The 23,814-nt window shown below is 48.1% G+C and overlaps 1 protein-coding gene across 5 annotated transcripts in view; it reads left to right on the top strand.

The window, feature by feature from the left end:
* The window catches only part of ATXN10 (ataxin 10), a 111,487-nt gene that overhangs the window by 67,931 nt on the left and 19,742 nt on the right, over positions 1-23,814 (top strand). For 4 of the 5 annotated variants that reach the window (XM_083181293.1, XM_083181294.1, XM_083181296.1 and 1 more), the window contains 3 exons: positions 899-1,007; positions 3,379-3,548; positions 21,028-21,091. In XM_083181293.1, the coding sequence (XP_083037419.1) occupies positions 899-1,007; positions 3,379-3,548; positions 21,028-21,091 (343 nt within the window). Of the gene's footprint in view, positions 1-898; positions 1,008-3,378; positions 3,549-21,027; positions 21,182-23,814 lie in introns of all 5 variants that reach the window. The other variant, XM_083181295.1, reaches the window with a different exon arrangement.

The following is a 23,814-nucleotide window of genomic DNA, read 5'->3' on the forward strand; positions in this document are numbered from 1 at the left end:
TGATATGACCAAGGTGGGGGACATGATTTTGTCATGTACGTTTGTGTTCCATGGCCTGGCTCTCATTCAATAACCTGGACAACGTTACATTTTTATCCCTTGTTTTACGACCGCAATGTCCGGGGCATCCAAATTGCACGCACTTGGTAACCATTCTGGAATAAATTTACTAAAGCTTCTAAAATTGAAAAAAAGTTGATGTTTCCCATAGCAACCAATCAGATTGTGTCTATCATTTCTCTACTGCACTGTTATGTGTCCAGAAATACCTGAGTATGTTACCTCCAGTGTTTTGCTGGTCATCACACTCTACCGAAGATCTATGTGAGACTTCAGGGTGACTTTACAAAGATGTGAGTTCTATTTTGGGGATGTTGCCCATAGCAACCAATTAGATTCTATATATAATCTTCTAGAGCAGCGTTTTTCAACCACTTTTCCCTGGTGTACTAGTGTGCCTTGAGCTGTTCTCAAGTGTTCCACCAGAGCTTACAGATGTCCACACCTGCTTACAGCCACCACCACCAGTTCAACTGTTATTCACTGGTCTCTTGTTTTCATGTGAGGGCCAATGTATTTTATTTTTGTTACCTGTGGGGACCAATGTGGTTGTTTTTTTTCATATGGGGGCCAATGGGTTGGATTTTTTTCCCGTGGGGGCCAATGTGTTTTCCATGTGTGGTTGGATGATGTGCCTTGGCAGTTTTAAAATCTTGTTTGGTGTGCCGCGAGTTGAAAAAGATTGAAAATCACTGTTCTAGAAGGTACTAAATGAATAAGAAGGATAATCTGATTGGTTGCTATGGGCAACATCTCATCTTCAATAGAACTCCTCCCATCTAGGTAAATTTCCACCTTCATCCTCAGCGCGCACCTAACAGGGGTCGTGTTTCCGCAGGAGGCTTTGGTTGGGATCCGACTCCTGGATCTCTTATGTGAGATGACGTCCGACAACGAGCACCTCACCTGTTTGCAGAGCTGCCCCGGCTTACTGGACACCGTTGTAGGTAGGTACTGTAAGTAAGTGTGGCTCGCCTTATGTCAGTGAATTCTTCATTATACTGTATAATATGGCTCCCACTGTTCATATAGTCACCGTCCGACGTTATTGGTTATCTTGAGGGGGAAGAGGAATCTCCATATTATATGTATAATGAAATATTTGGAAAATCGTAAAATATGTCCTTAGGCTTGCATTCATTATGGCCCCCAGATGGACAGGAGCGTCTTCTGTAGAACCAGATATAGGGGAGTGTGTCTTCTGTAGACCCGGATGGAGGGGAGTGTCTTCTGTAGAACCGGATGGAGGGGAGTGTCTTCTGTAGAATCGGATGGAGGGGAGTGTCTTCTGTAGAACCGGATGGAGGGGAGTGTCTTCTGTAGAACGGGATGGAGAGGAGTGTCTTCTGTAGAACGGGATGGAGAGGAGTGTCTTCTGTAGAACGGGATGGAGAGGAGTGTCTTCTGTAGAACGGGATGGAGAGGAGTGTCTTCTGTAGAACAGGATGGAGGGGAGTGTCTTCTGTAGAACGGGATGGAGGGGAGTGTCTTCTGTAGAACGGGATGGAGAGGAGTGCCTTCTGTAGAACAGGATGGAGGGGAGTGTCTTCTGTAGAACGGGATGGAGGGGAGTGTCTCTTCTGTAGAAGCGGATGGAGGGGAGTGTCTCTCCTCTAGAAGCGGATGGAGGGGAGTGTCTCTCCTCTAGAAGCGGATGGAGGGGAGTGTCTCTTCTGTAGAAGCGGATGGAGGGGAGTGTCTCTTCTGTAGAAGCGGATGGAGGGGAGTGTCTCTTCTGTAGAAGCGGATGGAGGGGAGTGTCTTCTGTAGGGTCAGTAGGAGGGCCCTGCTCGTAAGCTTAAAACTGTATAGGGAAATAGGCACTGCACACAAGGATAGGTGTCACCTATTACATAATGGGCCACAAGACTGCAAAGCTTATAGGTGGGCTGTATGATATGGTGATTGTTCACCCAACAATGTTGGCCAGGGGTCAGGAGGATGGAAAGATGAGAGGGAAAATAAGTGAGGATATGTGTGGACTGTACAGCGGGGATGTGATTGGAAAGGAAAGGTTTATGAAGGTTATGTGAATGGTTCTGCAATATGATACGCTTCCTGAAGAGGTGAGTTCTCAGGAAACACTAGAAGGTTTGGAGACTATAGGATAGTTTTATTGTATGTGGGAGGGGATTCCACAGAGTAGGTGCAGCCCAAATAAAGTCCTGCAATTGTGAGTGGGAGCAGGTAATGTGTGTGGATGAGAGAAGTAGGTCTTGTGAGGAGTGAAGAGAGGTCAAGTAGGGAGATATTTTGAGATCAGAGAAGAGATATGTTGGTGTAGTTTGGTGTATGGCCTTGAGTGTAAGTAGAATACAGGACTGACAGAGCAGTTTTGCAGAAGATGAACATCTAGTGAGGAATATCAGCCCCGCAGCTACATTCATGTTGGACTGTAGTGGTGAGAGTCTGTATTGGGGAAGACCAGTAAGGAGGCTTTTGCAGTAATCACTGCGGGGGATGATGGGAGCATGGAGATTACAGTATTACAGTGTTAGCAGTGTCTTATGTAAGGTATGGGCATATTTGGGATATATTTGTTAGATGTATGGAACATGATTTTGAGACAGATGGAATGTGTGGGACAAAGGTTCAGTTCAGAGTCAATGATGACCCTTAGGCAGCGAGTTTGTGGGGTAGGGTGGATCCTCAAGTTCTCAACAGTGATAGAGATATCAGGTCGGTAACTGCTATTGGTTGGGGGAATATAGTTAGTTTTTGAAATGTTCAGTTTGAGGTGGCGAGCGGACATCCAAGATGAGACGGCAGAAAGGCATTCAGTGACAATCAGACAGTACAGGGGCAAACATTAACTACTGACATATTAATGGTGCAAAATGCAAGACCATTATCACCAGTAACCCTTAATGGGGAGAGCTTAAAGTCAGTATATCATCCCAGTTACAGGCTGAATGCAGTGGCGTAACTATTAATTAAGCTCCCCCCTCCGCACATTTTGGCAGCACCCCCCCCTTCCCTTGTAATGAAACCTGACATATAGAAAATGGCTGCCCCCATACGGCAGACTGTTTTTAAGGATTCTAGAGGAGGCCTGCGCCTCTCCTCTAGCATTCTCAAAAATGGTCTGCAGTACGGGGGCAGTCATTTTCTAAGTGTCAGTTTTCATGAGCAGGGAGAACCGGGACCGCAGACTGATGCGGCACAGCGGCGGGTACCGGCGGCGGCATTAAGTGGAGGCAGCCGGCAGCGGGTAACAATAGGCCCGCAGCCCCCCAGCGTATTGGTTACTTGTTATATGTGCAGTGATCTCCTGCAGGTGCCTTCTGCTGATTGTCATCTTCTAATTGCCTCCTCCAGAAACTTTACGTCTTACCCATCTGGCAGGAAAACAAAGCAAGAACGTCTTCACCTCCGTTCACACCCCGTCTCTCGGAGAGGACCTGACTCACGCCGCCGTGGGGTTCAAAGCTCATCTCATTCGCCTGATTGCAAATCTGTGCTACCGAAATAAGGAAAATCAGGATAAGGTAGGAGAGTTATTTAGATCGATGTCTGCTTTATTAGGAGTACACATATTACAGTATCTAAATTTATATCTAGCAGCATTTCTCTTCATTTACAATCTGATTCCCTGCTTGGTGTATCCATTAGTCAGAAGGTAGCATTGGGTACTGCAGCACAGGTGTCATAATTACCTCTTTCTAGAGAGGAGTAGGGGGTTGGTTACCTGGCATGAAGGGAATATGCTGATTGTGTCGGGGCAGAACTTAGTCTGAGTGCTGGATCCCTCTGTAATAGGCAGGGGTTAAAGTGAGGGGGAACGGAGTTCCCCCTCTACCACAGCCCTGAACAGTAATTCCAACAGAAAAGCCTGTCCCGGTGGCTTTTTCTTCTGGCACGGCGTATGTGATGTCATGCCATCACTGCCGCTGAGCCACTAAGAGGAGAAGGCTCCATGCATGCTGAAGACGAAGGGTGAGAGGGGGCTGGAGGGACTCAAAAGAAGGGGAAGTTACTGGAGGGACACAGGGCATAAAGCTGCTGAGGGACATGGACGGTGAGCTGCTGGAGTGACTGAGACAGATGTGTATAAGCAGCACAACTGTGGACATTATGTGTATAAGGGGCACTACTGTGGGATTTAATATGAATGTGTTGTAATTTTTATTGGTGTTACTATTGTTTGACCACACCTCTTCCCCCTTGTGGGACCATTATCCCTTTATGGGAGGTAGGGCACAAATTCCTTGGCACTAGCCTAGGCTCTACCCAATGAGGGGAGGTGGGGGGGGAGAGGTGGTCGGTGTTAGGGGAAAGGAGTTCCACCACCTCTCATGGACAACTTCAAGCCCTGGTAATAGGTGATTTATAAGGTACTTACCACACCTGCCAACATTACCCTCTGATAAACCTTGAGATTAGGTCAAGGTGGCAATTTTAGGGTATATGATGGCGCATTTCGTGTCTCGTGGATCCCCTTCCGCTGCTAAGTTTCGGTGGGATGTCATTCCCAAAGGTGAGACCTCGTCTGTCTTTGTCTAAAGGTATTTACTGCCCCATCAGTGCTGAACTATCATTGGCTGACAGAAGGGGAAATGCGTCAGGACTTGGAGAGCGATCAATGGAAGAAGTTTCCAAAACGCTCCAGTCCGCTTCTGACATTCATCTTGCACAGTCGTCAAAATGACAAAAGGTGTATATCTACTTTCTCTCTTACCATGGCTTTACTACAGCTCCCCTCCTGAACATTGGTATTTGTAGTGCGACACATCTGCAGATCCCTGAGGTAAGTCAGGTGTAGAGATTTCCTGTACAGCGCCGGCACAGGTGGCTGTAGCCCTGTTATCTTAGGATACCTGCCAGCGTTTCTGCTGGGTCACAAACTAAACTGACCTGAAAAGTCTAATTCTCTGCGGAAGGCAAACACTGATTCAACGTTTGCTCTACACAGCAAAGTCTTTTGATGGCAAATTTCATAATTGTTTGCCAGGGATTTATCATATCACAGCCGGTCTCCTTGAAGGGAGTTTGTATCCGAAGCCCCTTTAAACCGGTGAAGGGTTTTCTATCCCGCTGAAAAGCGCTCGAGGGGCAGGAGAGATTAGGTAAATATACTGAGTGCTCTCCTACGCCGATGTTCACTTAGACCTTCAAAGACCCTAAGAGCACCAGAAGCCCATCCCAATTAGTCAAATATTTCATGATGAAGCAATGAAAAAAGTTATATGTACAAATGCCCCCCCTCCCCATCCTCCCCAGTCTATTTATCTATATAAACTTCCCTGTATATATTGCAGAGCCTGCGGAGGTAGAATAGGTATTTCTGGTGATAGACAGTAATCCTCTGCATTTCTGTATATCCTGACAAGATGGAAAATCAGACTCGAAGGCATAGCGTAGCTGTATTTATTTTATTTAGTGTCCGGAAATACTGGGTCTCTGGGTTTTTCCGGATAAGCCCCCTCCCCATATAATATACTATACAGGGTTTGTATAAAAAGACCAAATTCGGGAAAAAAATATTTATTGAAGATATCGCTAAAAACAATTAAAATTCCTCAAAATAAAACCCTTGTGCGTCGATACTCTTCTGCCAATGAGTTGTCCACGCTTGGACGTAGCTCTAGAAGTCCTTTTCCGGAACGTCCTTCAAGCAGCGCTTGGAAGCCGCTTTGACCTCTGCTACGGTCCCACGGCGGTGCCCTTTGAGGGCTGTCTTCACTCGGGGGAACAGGAAAAATCAGCCAGGGCCAGATCAGGACTGTAGAGGGGGGGCTGGGGAAGCATTCCGATGCCATTCCGGACCAGGTAGTCATTGACTAGTGTGGCTTGGTGCATTGTCATGATGCAGCTTCCAATTGCTCGCAATGCACTTTCTGGATCATGGCCAATGTCTCCATAACTCCGAGTCCCACACAGAATTTAATGGTGTTTGATAGAACGTTGCATTTTTAAACTTTAACCGAGCCTAGGGACAGAGGTCACTAAAACCACAATGTGAACCACACGGAAGCCCGTAGGCGACTGATGCTCGGTGAAAAGACCTGGCCAATGAGAGAGGTCAGAGGAGACCGGTTCAAGTGTACAGGAAGGCAAGGGTACGTCCGTTAACGTTGTTACACCGGTGGCATTGTTAAAATGCCATAGCCTACTTAAGTAGTGTTTCTAATCTAATTGACCAAAGGGTATTCTCACAGCGCCACGTTACTCTACATAGTCAGCGTAGTGTCCCTGTCAGCATCAGAGTAGTCAGCGTAGTGTCCCCGCAGCAGCCCTGCGTAGTGTCCCCATCAGGCAGCGTAGTCACCGTACTGTCACCGCGAGCTGCAGCTCTGTCCCCTGGGTCCCTGACAAGCCTAGTGAGCGCCTCTCATACAGCGCCGGTAACCGCCAAATGTCCTGCGCTGGCGGACGCCGGCTTACCCTGGCGGAGAGGCGCTCCATCTGCCTGGGACGCACGAGCGTCTCATACGCAAGTGTGTCTCAGTAATTTGTGCGGCAGGGTATGGCAACCCTGCCCGTGTCCGCTTCAGGGAGACGGTCAGGGTTAGGGGTTTGGTCATGTGTGCGTCTCGCGCACAAATAGGGGGTGCGGGCGCAAGTGCGTCTCATGCACAATAAAGGACACATTTGCCAGTGCTCCATGTTACATACTGGAAAAGGCCTCCATTTCAAACCCCCATTGTCCACATCAACCCGAAGCGTGGCGAGCGCAGCGGTACACGTAATCCCTGACTACGCTAACTGCTTAACGCTGACTGACTACGCTAACTGCTTAACGCTGACTGACTACGCTAACTGCTTAACGCTGACTGACTACGCTAACTGCTTAACGCTGACTGACTACGCTGACTGACTACGCTAACTGCTTAACGCTGACTGACTAAGCTAACTGCGTAACGCTGACTGACTGCGCTGACTGACGACTACGCTAACTGCTTAAGGCTGACTGACTACGCTAACTGCTTAACGCTGACTGACTACGCTAACTGCTTAACGCTGACTGACTACGCTAACTGCTTAACGCTGACTGACTACGCTAACTGCTTAAGGCTGACTGACTGCGCTGACTGACTACGCTAACTGCTTAACGCTGACTGACTGCGCTGACTGACTACGCTAACTGCTTAACGCTGACTGCTTAACGCTGACTGACTACGCTAACTGCTTAACGCTGACTGACTACGCTAACTGCTTAACGCTGACTGACTACGCTAACTGCTTAACGCTGACTGACTACGCTAACTGCTTAACGCTGACTGACTACGCTAACTGCTTAACGCTGACTGACTACGCTAACTGCTTAACGCTGACTGACTACGCTAACTGCTTAACGCTGACTGACTGCGCTAACTGCGTAACGCTGACTGACTGCGCTGACTGACTACGCTAACTGCTTAAGGCTGACTGACTACGCTAACTGCTTAAGGCTGACTGACTACGCTAACTGCTTAACGCTGACTGACTACGCTAACTGCTTAACGCTGACTGACTACGCTAACTGCTTAAGGCTGACTGACTGCGCTGACTGACTACGCTAACTGCTTAACGCTGACTGACTACGCTAACTGCTTAACGCTGACTGACTACGCTAACTGCTTAACGCTGACTGACTACGCTAACTGCTTAACGCTGACTGACTACGCTAACTGCTTAACGCTGACTGACTACGCTAACTGCTTAGGACTGACTGACTGCGCTGACTGACTACGCTAACTGCTTAAGGCTGACTGACTACGCTAACTGCTTAACGCTGACTGACTACGCTAACTGCTTAACGCTGACTGACTACGCTGACTGACTACGCTAACTGCGTAACGCTGACTGACTACGCTAACTGCGTAACGCTGACTGACTACGCTAACTGACTACGCTAACTGTGTAAGCTCCGGTTAGCCGCAAACGTACACACAGTCGCAGACACTACGCTGACTACACTGGCTGCGCTGATGCTGACAGGGACACTACGCTGACTACATAAGTGGCGCCGTGAAATTACACAAGTGCCAACCACAGTTTACTCATCTTCTAAATCAGCGTTTTTTAGCCACTGTGCTCTGGCACACTTGTTTGCCTTGAGCTGTTCTCAAGCATGCCACCAGAGTTAGAGTTTACTTGTTTTTATATGCGGGCGAATGTATATTATTTTTGTTACCTGTGGGGACCAATGTGATTTGTTTTTTTCAAAGTTCAGGTCATCTCCGGCTGGTCCCATGATTGTGACCATGTACTCCAATGGGTAATGGCATTCGCAATCCTCCCCAATCCACCACCCCAGGACTCTGATCTCCTGTGTTTGGACCTTCGCATTCACAGTTTACCCCAAACAGACCATATGCTACTTATTTTTAGTAGAACATAAAAAGGGGTCCTCAGGAGGGCTCAGTACCTGGACCACATTGCGTCACCTACTAATACTGTCACTATTGGTTGATGGCATAGCATTTTAGCCATGTAATGAATTTGGAGCCACACCACATTATAATATTATTATAACCGATTCTAGATATTTTGATAGTCCTATGAATTCGCTATGCCAACGGATCATTCCCAATTTTTTACATGCAGGGTAAGTACTGGCTGCTTTTGCATGTAGAGATTGAAGATGATGCTGTTTACAGACATCTGTATCGTGTCTAGTTGCCCTTTGATTGGGCAGAATGCTTTCACGTTGTAAAGTGTCAGCGTCCTTTATCGAGTCTCCTTTTGGGTCCCAGTTAGAGCTCAGACGGAGGGGCCATTCCGCATAGCCCTCCCTGAAATTCACCCCGCCTGTAGCTTTTCCCAGAAACCCCTCACTTGCCATTACAACCCAGTCTCTCATGATAAATGACGTTGCCGGTCACGGAAGCATCTCTACAGGGGTGGAAGAATGAATGAATCAGAGATGAGAGCGTGTCTGCCAGGTTTACAGAAGCCCGGAAACATTTGTACCCTGGAGCTGTGTGCGCTACGGTCCAGCGTGAATCACACCTTTTGTCTCGTGTCTCTTCTCGTTTCCTGCACAAGTTTTGCAGCGACGGTGTAAGATGCATTCTGCCAGATTGTCTTCTGCAAGATTTAGCATGTTTCACTTTTTTTATATATAATTTTGGGTTAGTATTAATAAATCTTACCTCATCTGTTGCTCTGGTATCAGACAAGTCGGTGAAAATAGAAATCTTCTAAAGAGCGTTTCTATTTCTGAAGACCGGCGGTGAATACATTCTGGCGCTGAGGTTATCGATTCATGTTCAACGCTGTGATCTCTCGCTGCAGACTGTCCGTGTAAATCACTCTTCAAAACTGAGGTGTTGCCAGGTGGGACCAATCAGATCCTAGTTGTCGTTTTTCTATTGCAGTTTAGAAAATGAAAGCAAACCTCTAATTGGTGGTTATGCCAGCACCATGTTTTCACTGTGCGCACATTTTTGAATCTACGACTGGAAGATTCTAACAGACATGGTAGGAGATGTACTGAGCCCAGGAGAAAGCTCCTAACTGTCATTATACATAGTGCAAATGGATAAATGGGAGTACACTTGGGAAAAACATAAGATATAATTAAAAGAATAGCATTGACAATAGAAGCAAGGTTTCATAGGTTTTCTGGTATTATTGTGAATAATCCTGTCTGTGAGGCGGGGATGTGCTGCTGTCTGTGAGGCGGGGATGTGCTGCTGTCTGTGAGGCGGGGATGTGCTGCTGTCTGTGAGGCGGGGATGTGCTGCTGTCTGTGAGGCGGGGATGTGCTGCTGTCTGTGAGGCAGGGAGTGTGCTGCTGTCTGTGAGGCGGGGGGTGTGCTGCTGTCAGTGAGGTGGGAGTGTGCTGCTGTCAGTGAGGCGGGATGTGCTGCTGTCAGTGAGGTGGGAGTGTGCTGCTGTCAGTGAGGCGGGATGTGCTGCTGTCAGTGAGGCGGGAGTGTGCTGCTGTCAGTGCGGCGGGGATGTGCTGCTGTCAGTGAGGCGGGGATGTGCTGCTGTCAGTGAGGCGGGGATGGGCTGCTGTCAGTGAGGCGGGGATGTGCTGCTGTCAGCAAAAATAACAAAGGCAGAGGGAGCATATAACAATGCAGAGCCGGGTGATAGAGGGAGCATATAACAATGCAGGGCAGGATGATAGAGGGGGCATATAACAATGCAGAACCGGGTGATAGAGGGAGCATATAACAATGCAGGGCATGATGATAGAGGGGGCATATAACAATGCAGGGCAGGATCATAGAGGGGCATATAACAATGCAGGGCAGGATGATAGAGGGGGCATATAACAATGCAGGGCAGGATGATAGAGGGGGCATATAACAATGCAGGGCAGGATGATAGAGGGGGCATATATCAATGCAGGGCAGGATGATAGAGGGGGCATATAACAATGCAGGGCAGGATGATAGAGGGGGCATATAACAATGCAGGGCAGGATGATAGAGGGGGCATATAACAATGCAGGGCAGGATGATAGAGGGGGCATATAACAATGCAGGGCAGGATGATAGAGGGGGCATATAACAATGCAGGGCAGGATGATAGAGGGGGCATATAACAATGCAGGGCAGGATGATAGAGGGGGCATATAACAATGCAGGGCAGGATGATAGAGGGAGCATATAACAATGCAGAGCCGGGTGATAGAGGGGGCATATAACAATGCAGGGCAGGATGATAGAGGGGGCATATAACAATGCAGGGCAGGATGATAGAGGGGGCATATAACAATGCAGGGCAGGATGATAGAGGGGGCATATAACAATGCAGGGCAGGATGATAGAGGGGGCATATAACAATGCAGAGCTGGGTGATAGAGGGAGCATATAACAATGCAGGGCAGGATGATAGAGGGGGCATATACCAATGCAGAGTCGGGTGATAGAGGGAGCATATAACAATGCAGGGCAGGATGATAGAGGGGGCATATAACAATGCAGAGCCGGGTGATAGAGGGAGCATATAACAATGCAGGGCATGATGATAGAGGGGGCATATAACAATGCAGAGCTGGGTGATAGAGGGAGCATATAACAATGCAGGGCAGGATGATAGAGGGGGCATATAACAATGCAGGGCAGGATGATAGAGGGGGCATATAACAATGCAGAGCTGGGTGATAGAGGGAGCATATAACAATGCAGGGCAGGATGATAGAGGGGGTATATAACAATGCAGGGCAGGATGATAGAGCGGTCAGGAGCAGCCGCATCTTAATGACCTGCAATCACTACTTATATATGAATAGACCATAAATGGTCATTGGGTCAGTCACTATTGTTTCCTTGCAGTAAATTCTGTTTTATTACGTTGTGTGATATTTTGCTGAAACCTGACGCTATCGTCATCATTGAGCAGCCCACTGCCTGCGGGATAACTGCACTTATCCAAGTCCTTTACAAAGCTTATGTTGCATTAAGGTCACTTAATTCATCTAATGCTTCTGATTTACTCTGCAGCATTTGCTGCTGAACTTCTATGTAACCCAGTCGCTAGGTCTGATGCGATAGGCCGGACGCCTGAAGCAGCTACTCGGGGGTTAAAGAGTCCTGCGTGAGGGAGTGCGGGCACATTCTGAGCAGGATCGGACTAGGGAACATCTGTACATCAAAGGGGGAGGCTTAATCCCCTGATTACCTGCTGGATGATAATTAGGGGCAGGAACATTAAGCAGAGATCTGAAAAGTTCTCTCAAAAGTCTTGATCTGCTTCTGACACCCCCCCCCCCCCCCCCAAGGAGGAGAAGATATTTTTGTGTGCGATTCACGTGCTATGCTGCGAACGAATGTGTACGCTTACATATCTCGCATGCGCCCGCACAGGGGAAAAATCATTCGATGGTCACTTACCATCAAATGATTTTTCCTCTGTTCGCGTATAACAGGAAGCCAGGACTTTTATACTGCACGATGATGGGCGAATTGGGGGCGGGTGCTGACGTCATGTGACCTCTTCTGTCCGCCCACTGGAACGCTGGGCTCAGAGATCGCCCCCTGGCTGTTAATCATTTTGAGAACGCCCTGGCGAGTGAAGAACTTGGCGTGAAAAACTTGTTGCAGGGATTTGCACATGCGCATTATCGTGCATGCGCCGTTCCCCACCATCGAGGAATAGTCGAATTCGGACCTGTGCGAATTACCCCATGATAATCCGGCGCATGGGGCAGGTGAAGCGAAATCCCAAGCGCAGTGTTTTCATCAAATCAAAGTTTGTACTGCATTTTGGGGTATTTCGGGTGCTTCTATACAAGTTTGTACAGCATTGGAATACCCACTATTACTTCTCATCTGTACAGTGCAAAATTCCTCTGTACTCTACCATCGCATCTGCACGTGCTGTACTCGGTCGGAATCCCGACGGTCAAAATCCCGATGCCGAAATACACCCCCCCCCCCTTGCAGGCTCAGCACGCTAATTTATTCTCCCTCTATGGGTGTCGTGGACACCCACGGAGGGAGAACGTTTCGGGATTCCGGCGTCGGGATTTTGACTGCCGGGAAATTGACCGTAACCCCTGTACCATCGCATCTGCACCTGCTGTACTCTCCCTGTCGCATCTGCACCTGCTGAACTCTCCCTGTCGCATCTGCACCTACTGAACTCTCCCTGTCGCATCTGCACCTGCTGTACTCTCCCTGTCGCATCTGCACCTGCTGTACTCTCCCTGTCGCATCTGCACCTGCTGTACTCTCCCTGTCGCATCTGCACCTGCTGAACTCTCCCTGTCGCATCTGCACCTGCTGTACTCTCCCTGTCGCATCTGTACCTGCTGAACTCTCCCTGTCGCATCTGCACCTGCTGAACTCTCCCTGTCGCATCTGCACCTGCTGAACTCTCCCTGTCGCATCTGCACCTGCTGTACTCTCCCTGTCGCATCTGCACCTGCTGTACTCTCCCTCTCTCATCCGCACACTCTGTGCTCTCCCTGTCGCGTCCGTGCGCGCTGGGCTCTCCCTGTCGCGTCCGCGCGCGCTGGGCTCTCCCTGTCGCGTCCGCGCGCGCTGGGCTCTCCCTGTCGCGTCCGCGCGCGCTGGGCTCTCCCTGTCGCGTCCGCGCGCGCTGGGCTCTCCCTGTCGCGTCCGCGCGCGCTGGGCTCTCCCTGTCGCGTCCGCGCGCGCTGGGCTCTCCTGTCCTTGCCCTTCTTTTTGGAACCAGGACCTGATTTCTGACATTTATACGTTGGAATAAAGATATACTGTAACTGTCCACCTGCTCGATGAGTGCGCACAAAAACAACGCTAATTCTATCTAAGAAATATACACAGGTTTGGAATCGACATTTGCAGTGAGAGAACGGCTCCCAGGGCCCCATTTGCACCTCAGTGGACGGCCCCCCATAGATTTTATAAAGAGACCTTGATTTCTGGCCCTCACTCTTGGTCCATTACTCATACTGCCCAAAGGAGGCGCTGGCGCTCTGCTTTATAACAGTACATGAGGAAAGAAAAGGAATCTGTGTCTGAAGATCTGAGAGGTGCAGAAACCAGTGTGTGTGTGTGTGTGTGTGTGTGTGTGTGTGTGTGTGTTTGTCTGTGCTGTCAATTTCACTTTATTTGCACTTTCATTCATACGGTTTGTGTTGCACGACTTGCTTTTCGAATGGAGGATCTGAAATCGACTCGCTAACAATATCTAATCCACGCGGGGTAACAAAGTGCAGACAGACCAATCATCACGCCGACGTGCATTAAAGGAAAGTCTCCTTTCACAGCTGGTTTTCTTAAAGATTTTTTAACCTGAGAATCTTAAATTTGGTTCCACAGATTTTTCGACATAATTTGAATTTAGCGGTATCTTTTAAATATGCAGGACTTCTCAGTATAGATTGTTGTACACAGTTGTATTTCACGGGGGACTCTGCTAGTGTTGTTTTAATTTGGGATTAGCAATTTTCTGTGTGTGTGTTTATTTTATTCATACAACATCTGGAGAGATATGAATCGTACGTAACTCAGTCATATTTTTTGCAATCTCCAGAACGAGACAGACTTTAAAAGCTGTTGGGCACTTTCTGTCCATGGCCATTTATGCGGACACGCCCCCTTTTTCACTGGTCGGCAGGCGGGACATTGAATCCCGCCTGGACGACGGCTATCAGGAGGGGTCAACAGCTGTGATCTGGGATTGCATACCCCCCCCTCCCCCCTTAGTCTAGTATACCATATCATCAATATACAGTATACAGTACTGTAGCAGGGTAAATAAAAAAAAAGTGTTCGCTGATAGCTTCATAGCTGAAACAAGACACCCAGTCTTCAACTCTCAGCAGTATCCCCCTCCATGTATACACGTGGCTGCTGGGAGGAGCGAGGGCCAGCAGCCAGCTCTGGGATGGGATCAGAATATACTACTTAAGAGTGGTCATAGAATTAGTCCTTGGGGGGGGGATGTCATCATTGACTGATACTGTACCTGTCCTACACGTACCACAGACATGGCGTCCGTCATAGAGTTGAGCTCGTGGATGTAGACAACTTCTAATTCACAAACTTCTGAAGAGCTTACACGGTGTCCGGAGCAGGTCTTATGGGTAGGCACTGGGGGGGGGGGGGGGGGGGGGGGGGGGAGGAGCAGGTTGTCTCCTTGAATCCTCCCTGAGAATAAATTCCTTCTATTTTACTGTACGTCTGTTCTCTCCACAATCGTTGACTCACATTCTGCCATGCTGGTAAAAAATGGAGCTGGCAATAATTGAATGTTACATTGATAAAATAGCTTGTATATATGTCTTTGGGGCATTTTCCCAAATGCGGAGGGATCATGTGGGAGCTCGTCTTACTGCGAGAGCCCCAGGGTGATCGGGAGGGGAGAACGGCTGCCTCTGCCCCCCCCCCACCCCCCCCACCATTAGTTATCCATCATCTGGAGACAAAAAATGTCTTGGCTAACCGCATAAATCACCGCAGGAATTGAGAAAGATGATTCCCTTACATATCGCACAGATTTAATCTCGGCAAGCCGGCAGAAGATTTACTGCTGCTCACTTTTAGGAAGTTTAGTCTTCCTTGGAGGAATCTCTCCAGCTGAGATAAGACCATGTGTTGCTCCTTGGCCTCAGCGGAGGATACTGGGGTGGACGTTGCTTAGCGACGCTGGTAAACATGTGGTACGATGTCTTACGGATGTTTGCTTCGGGAATTCCGGCTCTCGTGAGCTATGACCATTCTGTGTGGATGGGAATTTTGGAATCTCATTATTGCTGGGAAAACCCCAGAATATTGTTAATGATCTGCATGATACCGATATCGATAAACGTATATTGCGCATATGGTCGAGCGTGTGTGCTCAATATCGTTAACGTGTCTGTGTATCGTTAATATCCCCCCACCCCTGTTGTCATATAATATCTATCTAAAGGACAGCGCCGTTAAAGAAACAGCCGTTTAAACACAACCCCTATCCCGCAAACCTGTCCCGGTAATAAGCGATGCATGGAACCAAGTTTCTGTGCGTTAGCCACAAAGGAGAGCTGCCCGCAGCGAGACCAGGCGCAGAATTGGGCGGTCGGCCCAAAGTGAGTGTAGGCCAGTTCCGCTAATCATTCCGCAGTAGTACTAAAATGTTAAATCCCAGCGGTTCACCATACTCAAGTGTTATTTGGGGGAAGGAGTAGATTCTGTGGGTAGGGCTACCAGAAAGGGATACGGTCGTATTGTCGACAGTCATTAGGTCGACACCATTGGGTCGACAGGTGTCTAGGTCGACATGGGTAAATGTCGACATGGTTTTAGGTCGACACAGCGTTGGATCGACATGGGTTAGGTTGACAGGTCGGAAGGTCGACATGGTTATTTTTTTTTTTACAGTTTTTTTTGAGCCGACATGTGCCGACAGGCGGTATTTCATGCCCTACCATCCAGTAGGGCGTGGTGGGAGAATAAAATAGTGTGCCCAAAGTATCGCAAGCGTAGCGAGTGATGCGAGGGGCTGCGGTTGACTTCCAACTGTGTCCATGTCGACTGTGTCAACATTCGGATAAAAAACCATGTCGACCTTGTACCATGTCGACCTAACGACTGTCGACCTAAGTGGTCGACAGTCGGGATTAAAATGGTCGTTCCTCTGACATCAGAATCCCGGCTGTCGGGAGCCCGACATACACAGGTTATTTTTCTTCGTGGGGGTCCACAGCCTCCATAGAGGGAGTAGAGAATAGGTGGTGAGCACGCAATGGGCATCAATGACGGAATTCCAATGTCGGGGAAATGACCGTTGGAAGTTATACGACTTTCGGTACGTTATACCGTACCCGTGAAAGCTTGTAAGGTGACTGATTACTAATTAGTTTTATCCAGTCATGCAAATGTCACTTGTTGTTACCATTGTACAGTATTCTAATGCCAAGTGTATAGGGGGATGTGTGCTAATACGGTGTGTTGGTTTAGGTTTGCTGCGTGTATGTCTTTATGGTTATGGGTCATTGGGTTGAGCCAGTTTAGGTCGACATGCATTGGGTCGATCACTGAAGGTCTACAGACTTAAGGTCGACATCTGAAATATGTAGACATGGCTAAGGTTGACGGGGTTGTAAGGTTGACAAAGGCATTAGGTCGACAATGGCAAGGTTGACAGCCAATATTTGACGTGGACACCGTAAAAGTGTACCTCTTCCCCTCGCATGGCTCAACACACTATTTTATTCTCCCGCCACGCCATATGAAAGCTTTGCAGAAAAATAATTGGATTCTCCGTTCCGGATTTGCCTGGTATTCATAATGCATCACCATTGTGCTCTGGAAAATGTGCCCATTTGTGAACTGTCCCTGTGCACCTGCCGGGTGGCCTGGAGCATGTGACCTGCCGAAGCTGTGACCGTTATTTGCAGCCTCCCACTAAGCAGCGATTTTCAAAATTCGACTCCTAAGGGGGTGAAATAAAAGGATAAAATGTTCCTCCCAGCAAAACCTTCTGCCTATAGGACACGTCCGCTAGTTGTTATTCTTCTACAAGGATATAATGTTCTTGCAAATGACAAAAATGTTCTAAATCCCTGTCGTTTCATAGTGGGTGACATGTAAATTCAGTCGGCGGTGGATCAATGGGTGGGAATTATAGAGCTGCTGTTGGTGAACTTGATGCTTCAATGTTGGGCTCAGAATCGTGGTTGTGATCTAGCGTTAAGCTGTCTCAGCGTTATCGGTAAGTTGCAATAACTGCTGATCATTAAGGTGAGGTAGACTCCGAAGTATGGCGTGCAGAAATAATAAACTTTTAATCGAAGACCACAAGGGTATCTTTTTTGGTGGTTGATTACTCTACGATGGCTGCCAAAAATACCATAGGCGAAGGCACTTAATGGGCAGTAACATCACAAATTTCTCATGACCGCAAAGCGAGCAACATTTATCTATAATATAAAAGGCGATGGCCGCACAGTATCCCCCCTCAGGCCTGTTGAACTCAACGGTGGGGGGGTTAAGAAAAACCTAAAATAGTCTGACAATACAGACGCGAGCTCGAGCTGATCACATCCGTCAGCATTTTAAGCTGCTAAGGATACACGCAGTGTTGGGCTTTGGCAGTCGGGCACTTCTTGATTCTCGTATCCCGAGGCCTAATGGATCGGTGCCCTCTCTCTAAACCTCCACCGCTTCTGCCAAGACGTGACAGCGCAGCTGTGGAATATTTAACCACCCCGGCGCTATGCTCCAGGTCCACTGTCCTCCCACCACCCAACTGCATCATCCATCATACTGGATTGCTGCTGAAGCGCCCTTCTGGCCGGGAGAGGAGTCCCAGGGTGGAGCGGAAGCCGATTTGCTCTAGAATTTCTAAATAAATAGCAGATTGCCTAATTTGAGATTGCTGCGTGTGACGGGCTGCACATCACAGGGGCAGGAGACGTCCTTTCATCGTGTTTGCACTGCAGATTGACAGCGCAGGGCCCCGCTCGCTGCTACTATTCTGGAGAGCAAGTCTGTACAACGACGTGTGCTTTTGGCTGTAGGAATGAATGTGCTTAATGCAGCTAATTTAATCTTCTAAGCTGCGAGCGTAATAAAAATAATATTTGTTCTATATTATCAATAGCATATTTTCCTTGGCAGCACCCATCCATCAAGGTTGCAGGACAGGCACGGCTGATCAAAATGATAAAAAAAAAAAATCAACATTAAAAGACACTGGGAAAATGGCTTCTTTTGCGTCTTGCACACCTTTTTAATGGCGGAAGCGCCGTTAAGCCTATCGTGTCACTAGGTTCTAGTGACATCACTTATACAGATATGAGGCAAAGTGCCTCAGTGATGTCACTCGTCCCTAGTGTAATTGATGAGCTGGGTTCTCATACTTATGGGAGGAGCCGGCAAAATGGCTGCCTGCGCTGTGCGCAGACAACCGCTACTCTTAAAGCTGATCAAGTGTGCAGTGTCAGAATGATATCTCAGGTCTTGGGAGCTGCTTGAGGTTACTCTCAAGGCGTTATGAGGGATGTGGATTTATGAAGTCATCGTTATTTCTGGATCAGAGAGAGAGATGCAGAAAGGGAGGATGCAGGCGCACTATGCAATCGTTAATGCTAACATAGGTATTTTACTTTTTATTTTTATACTAGCTAAAAGCCTGTCAAAATCATGGCTTCTGCAATGTACTTTCACTTTGAGCGGTGACCGTTTTCACTTTCGCTTTGAGCGGTGACCGGTTTTCCTTTCACTTTGAGCGGTGACCGTTTTTCCTTTCACTTTGAGCGGTGACCGTTTTTCCTTTCACTTTGAGCGGTGACCGTTTTTCCTTTCACTTTGAGCGGTGACCGTTTTTCCTTTCACCTTGAGCGGTGACCGTTTTTCCTTTCACTTTGAGCGGTGACCGTTTTTCCTTTCACTTTGAGCGGTGACCGTTTTTAGTCCACAAACTCTCCACACGCACCCCCAGTCCCTAGCTGTTCCTACCTCCAATCTCTGTTTTCACAGTTCCCTCTCTCCATATCCAGCAAGTATGAAACATCAGTGTCCCTGCAATAATTGTGCTTTCACTTTCTGTTATGACCTCTTTTAGCACTCAAAAGAGTAATCTAGTCCGTAGTTGCTCTCACCAGATTTCATTGGTGGAATCTCTATTCACTTCAGTACGTTATTGTTATTGTGTAGACCACAAGTTGTCAAACTCTGACCTCAGGACCGCACACACAGGTCATGTTTTCCAGGTCACCTGTGGATTTTTAAAATGCGACAGTTGGTGTTATACAGTGCACCTGACGACGGCTTGGAAAACATAGCATGTGTGGTATCCCGAGGACCAAGTTTGAGAACCACTGACGTACTTCCAAGTAATTAGCCTACACGCGTTTCGCCGATCACCGAAATGTAACTCGTTTGGCAACTGATATTTTTATTGACGGCGAGTGAAAGGGACAACAGCAATTCCTGAAATGTCTTCGTTTTAATTTATTTTGGGGGTATTCAATGTTAGACGCTATTTCCATCGGCAACGGCATATTCAGTGCTGCCATTTCCTACAGCAGTGAAGGCGGATTCTGACGAAACAGCTCAGACTTTAAAAGAAGTCGAATGCGGTTTGACGGAAACGGCTGCGGATTTTTGAATTCACAGCCCTTTTACGACAATCTGTTGGCCGTTTTCGCAGACACTCCCACTTTCTGACACTCGGCAGCCAGAATGTTAAATACCAGATGTTGAGTCTCTGTGGAGCTGGGCGAAAACGGCCCGGGAATCCCATATTGAATACCCCCCTAAGCGGTATACCCCTGCCTGACCCCTTAGTGAACCAATACCTAGATTATAATGCAAGGAGTGTTCTTTTGCACTATTTTCAAACAGTCTTGAAAGTGGAGCAGCCTAATAACCGTTGTGCAGAAACCAATCTCCGAGCTAATTGAAAATATGTGTAGCACTTGAAACGCCTGTATAAGGGCCGGGATTGTTCACCGCTGAGCGAAGGGTGGAGGTGACTTTTCATACAATGCTCTGCGCACTTCACATTTTTGGGAGGATGGCAATCCCTCGTTCAGGTATTTGGACAACACTTGAGAAGTCACTTCCCAGCTTTCTATAAGTAAACGTTCGCTGTGCCTCAGGTGATTGAAGAACCTCAGATGTCTGTCGCTATGGAGGGGTACGGAGAAACAGGTCACTGGCTGTTTATAGAGTGACATTGACAGAGTGTTTCCAATCAAGCTTGGATTCTTGACCAACCAGATACAATCCGTCCCCCTTTTTTAATGAACTTGATTGTACATGTGAAATGAAAAGGAGGAATGTATTAAAACGCAGCAGCCCTGTATGGGGGGCGCACCCTTAATGCATGTTTACCAAAAGAAAAATCCTAAATCAACTGCTATGTCATAGATTCTAGTTAATGGATGAATCGAAGTGGCACCAAGGTCCGCAACTGCTGCGTTGGTCAAAATTGAGCAAATAAAATTAAGCGAAATGCAATGTAGTTACTGACGGACTATTGCTCTGAGAAGATCGGCCTATCCTCTGTCCACTGAGAGGCTTTGTGATTATTCACAGCCAATTGGGAGCCTGAGTGAGTGTTTGTGTGTGTGTGTGTGGGGGGGGGGGGGGGGAGGTGTTTGCACGCTTAAATGCCCTCTCAGTTGTGATGTCTGGCTCGACATATTGAGCATCTAATTGTGTGTTTATCTTACCAAATACACGCTCTGTTGGCACAACGCCAGTTTGTTTTTATGATGTGTACCCAGCCTTCATACCCAGGGACAGAGATCTATCAGAATACCCCAAATGACTGTATTGTCTTGTACCTGTATCCGGCAGGGCACTGTCCTAATGAGGAGTGCCATCTATGATTAAATGACTCCTATTAAACACCATTGCTTCGGGCAACTGATCCAAATAGTTCCAGAAATAAACCTGATTTCTCCACTGCAATTTTGCCTTTTTGGTCATTGGTGTAGATGCAATCGAAATTCGTAGAACCATGAGGATCCCTGTGGGTTTTCCATCTCTACTGACAACTGACGTTTCAGCAGAATGTTTTACCATAGATCTGTTGCTGATAGGAAAGTACCATCGTCCTGGTCTGTAGATGTCTGACTTGTCTGATTTCTGTGTATTCCTGCAGATTTATCGGCTAGAAGGGATCCCCCTCATCCTGGATAACTGCAGCATTGATGACAACAATCCGTGTATCCTTCATTCAGTGTATGACTGTTACACATCAGAGCAATGATTGGCAGCAGACAATGGTACATTGTGATCTGTGCCAGACGTTAAAGGTAACTTACCCTCTAGTGACCTCAGTATCGCATATAGCAGCTCTCCCGTTCACATGAAGCAGTAGGCTGGCATGTGCAGGACAATGCTGGATTTCCCTGCATCTGTGTATTGCACGGCATCCGTAGCGTATTTCCTGCACCTGTGTACTGCACAGCATCCGTAGCGTATTTCCTGCACCTGTGTACTGCACAGCATCCGTAGCGTATTTCCTGCACCTGTGTACTGCACGGCATCCGCAGCGTATTTCCTGCACCTGTGTACTGCATGGCGTCAGTAGCGTATTTCCTGCACCTGTGTACTGCACGGCATCCGTAGCGTATTTCCTGCACCTGTGTACTGCACCGCATCCGTAGCGTATTTCCTGCACCTGTGTACTGCACAGCATCCGTAGAGTATTTCCTGCACCTGTGTACTGCACAGCATCCGTAGCGTATTTCCTGCACCTGTGTACTGCACAGCATCCGTAGCGTATTTCCTGCACCTGTGTACTGCACGGCATCCGCAGCGTATTTCCTGCACCTGTGTACTGCATGGCGTCAGTAGCGTATTTCCTGCACCTGTGTACTGCACGGCATCCGTAGCGTATTTCCTGCACCTGTGTACTGCACCGCATCCGTAGCGTATTTCCTGCACCTGTGTACTGCACAGCATCCGTAGAGTATTTCCTGCACCTGTGTACTGCACAGCATCCGTAGCGTATTTCCTGCACCTGTGTACTGCACAGCATCCGTAGAGTATTTCCTGCACCTGTGTACTGCACCGCATCCGTAGCCTATTTCCTGCACCTGTGTACTGCACGGCATCTGTAGCGTATTTCCTGCACCTGTGTACTGCACGGCATCCGTAGCGTATTTCCTGCACCTGTGTACTGCACGGCATCCGTAGCGTATTTCCTGCTCCTGTGTACTGCACGGCATCCGTAGCGTATTTCCTGCACCCGTGTACTGCACGGCATCCGTAGCGTATTTCCTGCACCTGTGTACTGCACGGCATCCGTAGCGTATTTCCTGCACCTGTGTACTGCACGGCATCCGTAGCGTATTTCCTGCACCTGTGTACTGCACGGCATCCGTAGCCTATTTCCTGCTCCTGTGTACTGCACGGCATCCGTAGCCTATTTCCTGCTCCTGTGTACTGCACGGCATTTGTAGCCTATTTCCTGCACCTGTGTACTGCACGGCATCCGTAGCGTATTTCCTGCACCTGTGTACTGCACGGCATCCGTAGCCTATTTCCTGCTCCTGTGTACTGCACGGCATTTGTAGCCTATTTCCTGCACCTGTGTACTGCACGGCATCCGTAGCCTATTTCCTGCACCTGTGTACTGCACGGCATCCGTAGCGTATTTCCTGCACCTGTGTACTGCACGGCATTTGTAGCCTATTTCCTGCACCTGTGTACTGCACGGCATTTGTAGCCTATTTCCTGCTCCTGTGTACTGCACGGCATCCGTAGCCTATTTCCTGCACCTGTGTACTGCACGGCATCCGTAGCGTATTTCCTGCACCTGTGTACTGCACGGCATTTGTATCCTATTTCCTGCACCTGTGTACTGCACGGCATTTGTAGCCTATTTCCTGCTCCTGTGTACTGCACGGCATTTGTAGCCTATTTCCTGCACCTGTGTACTGCACGGCATCCGTAGCGTATTTCCTGCACCTGTGTACTGCACGGCATTTGTAGCCTATTTCCTGCACCTGTGTACTGTACGGCATCCGTAGCCTATTTCCTGCACCTGTATACTACACGGCATCCGTAACCTATTTCCTGCACCTGTCACGTGAAGTAGACCGGGGGCGATGAAGAGCCGGGCATGCAGCTGGATCCATTAAGGGTCCGTCACCTGCGTATAACACTCGAGTGGATGTTGCATGTCAAAAATGAGAAATAACAATATGTAGACAGTCTACAAAAATGAGCATCACAAGAGGGTGGGTACCACAATGCGTACCCTCACTCACGCATCATATAAAAAGATGTATGTGTAAAGGTTTCTTTACATGCATCCAGGGGTCACCAACTGTTAAGCCTAGTGATCATGAATGGATGCGTTCCATACTCACTGGTAAACTAACTGCTCCAAGTGTATAAAGGTATCTTTGGCTTGATGTCCGGGTAAGTGTATGCTTGGGTTCGTCCCACCCGTTACCTCTCGTTGGATGTTGCATACAAGAAGAAATGAAAATAACAATTTGTTGACCATCTGAATTTTTATATATGGAGTTCAAAGCACTAAGGGATTGGTACCAGACTGGAGCTGATGTCACAGATCATCCTTCCGAATGGCTGGGCGCGCCTGCGCTTTACCGGACACTCCCAGAACATGGCCAGTCACCACCCCAAATGCCAGCTTCCTGTCAATCTCTTTGTGTGTGGCCTCGCGCATGTGAAATACGATCTGCAGTCTATTGATGATCGCCCGCTCTACAAAATCGCAGCTGTGCCATCAGGTCTGAATAATCCCCTTGGTCTTAATGAAAAATGTAACGTTTCGGTTTAGTGGCAGTTAAGTAAATCCTGAGAACATGCAGAGTATTGTTGTACCTCGGTCACAGCAATCATCCCAAAGGGCCGTACCCTTCACTTGCATGCGATCGGATTGGATGATTGTCACACTGCCGGTAAGTAGAAC

This window comes from Crinia signifera, chromosome 4 (assembly GCF_055691185.1).
Source record: "Crinia signifera chromosome 4, ASM5569118v1, whole genome shotgun sequence".
Lineage (NCBI taxonomy): Eukaryota > Metazoa > Chordata > Amphibia > Anura > Myobatrachidae > Crinia > Crinia signifera.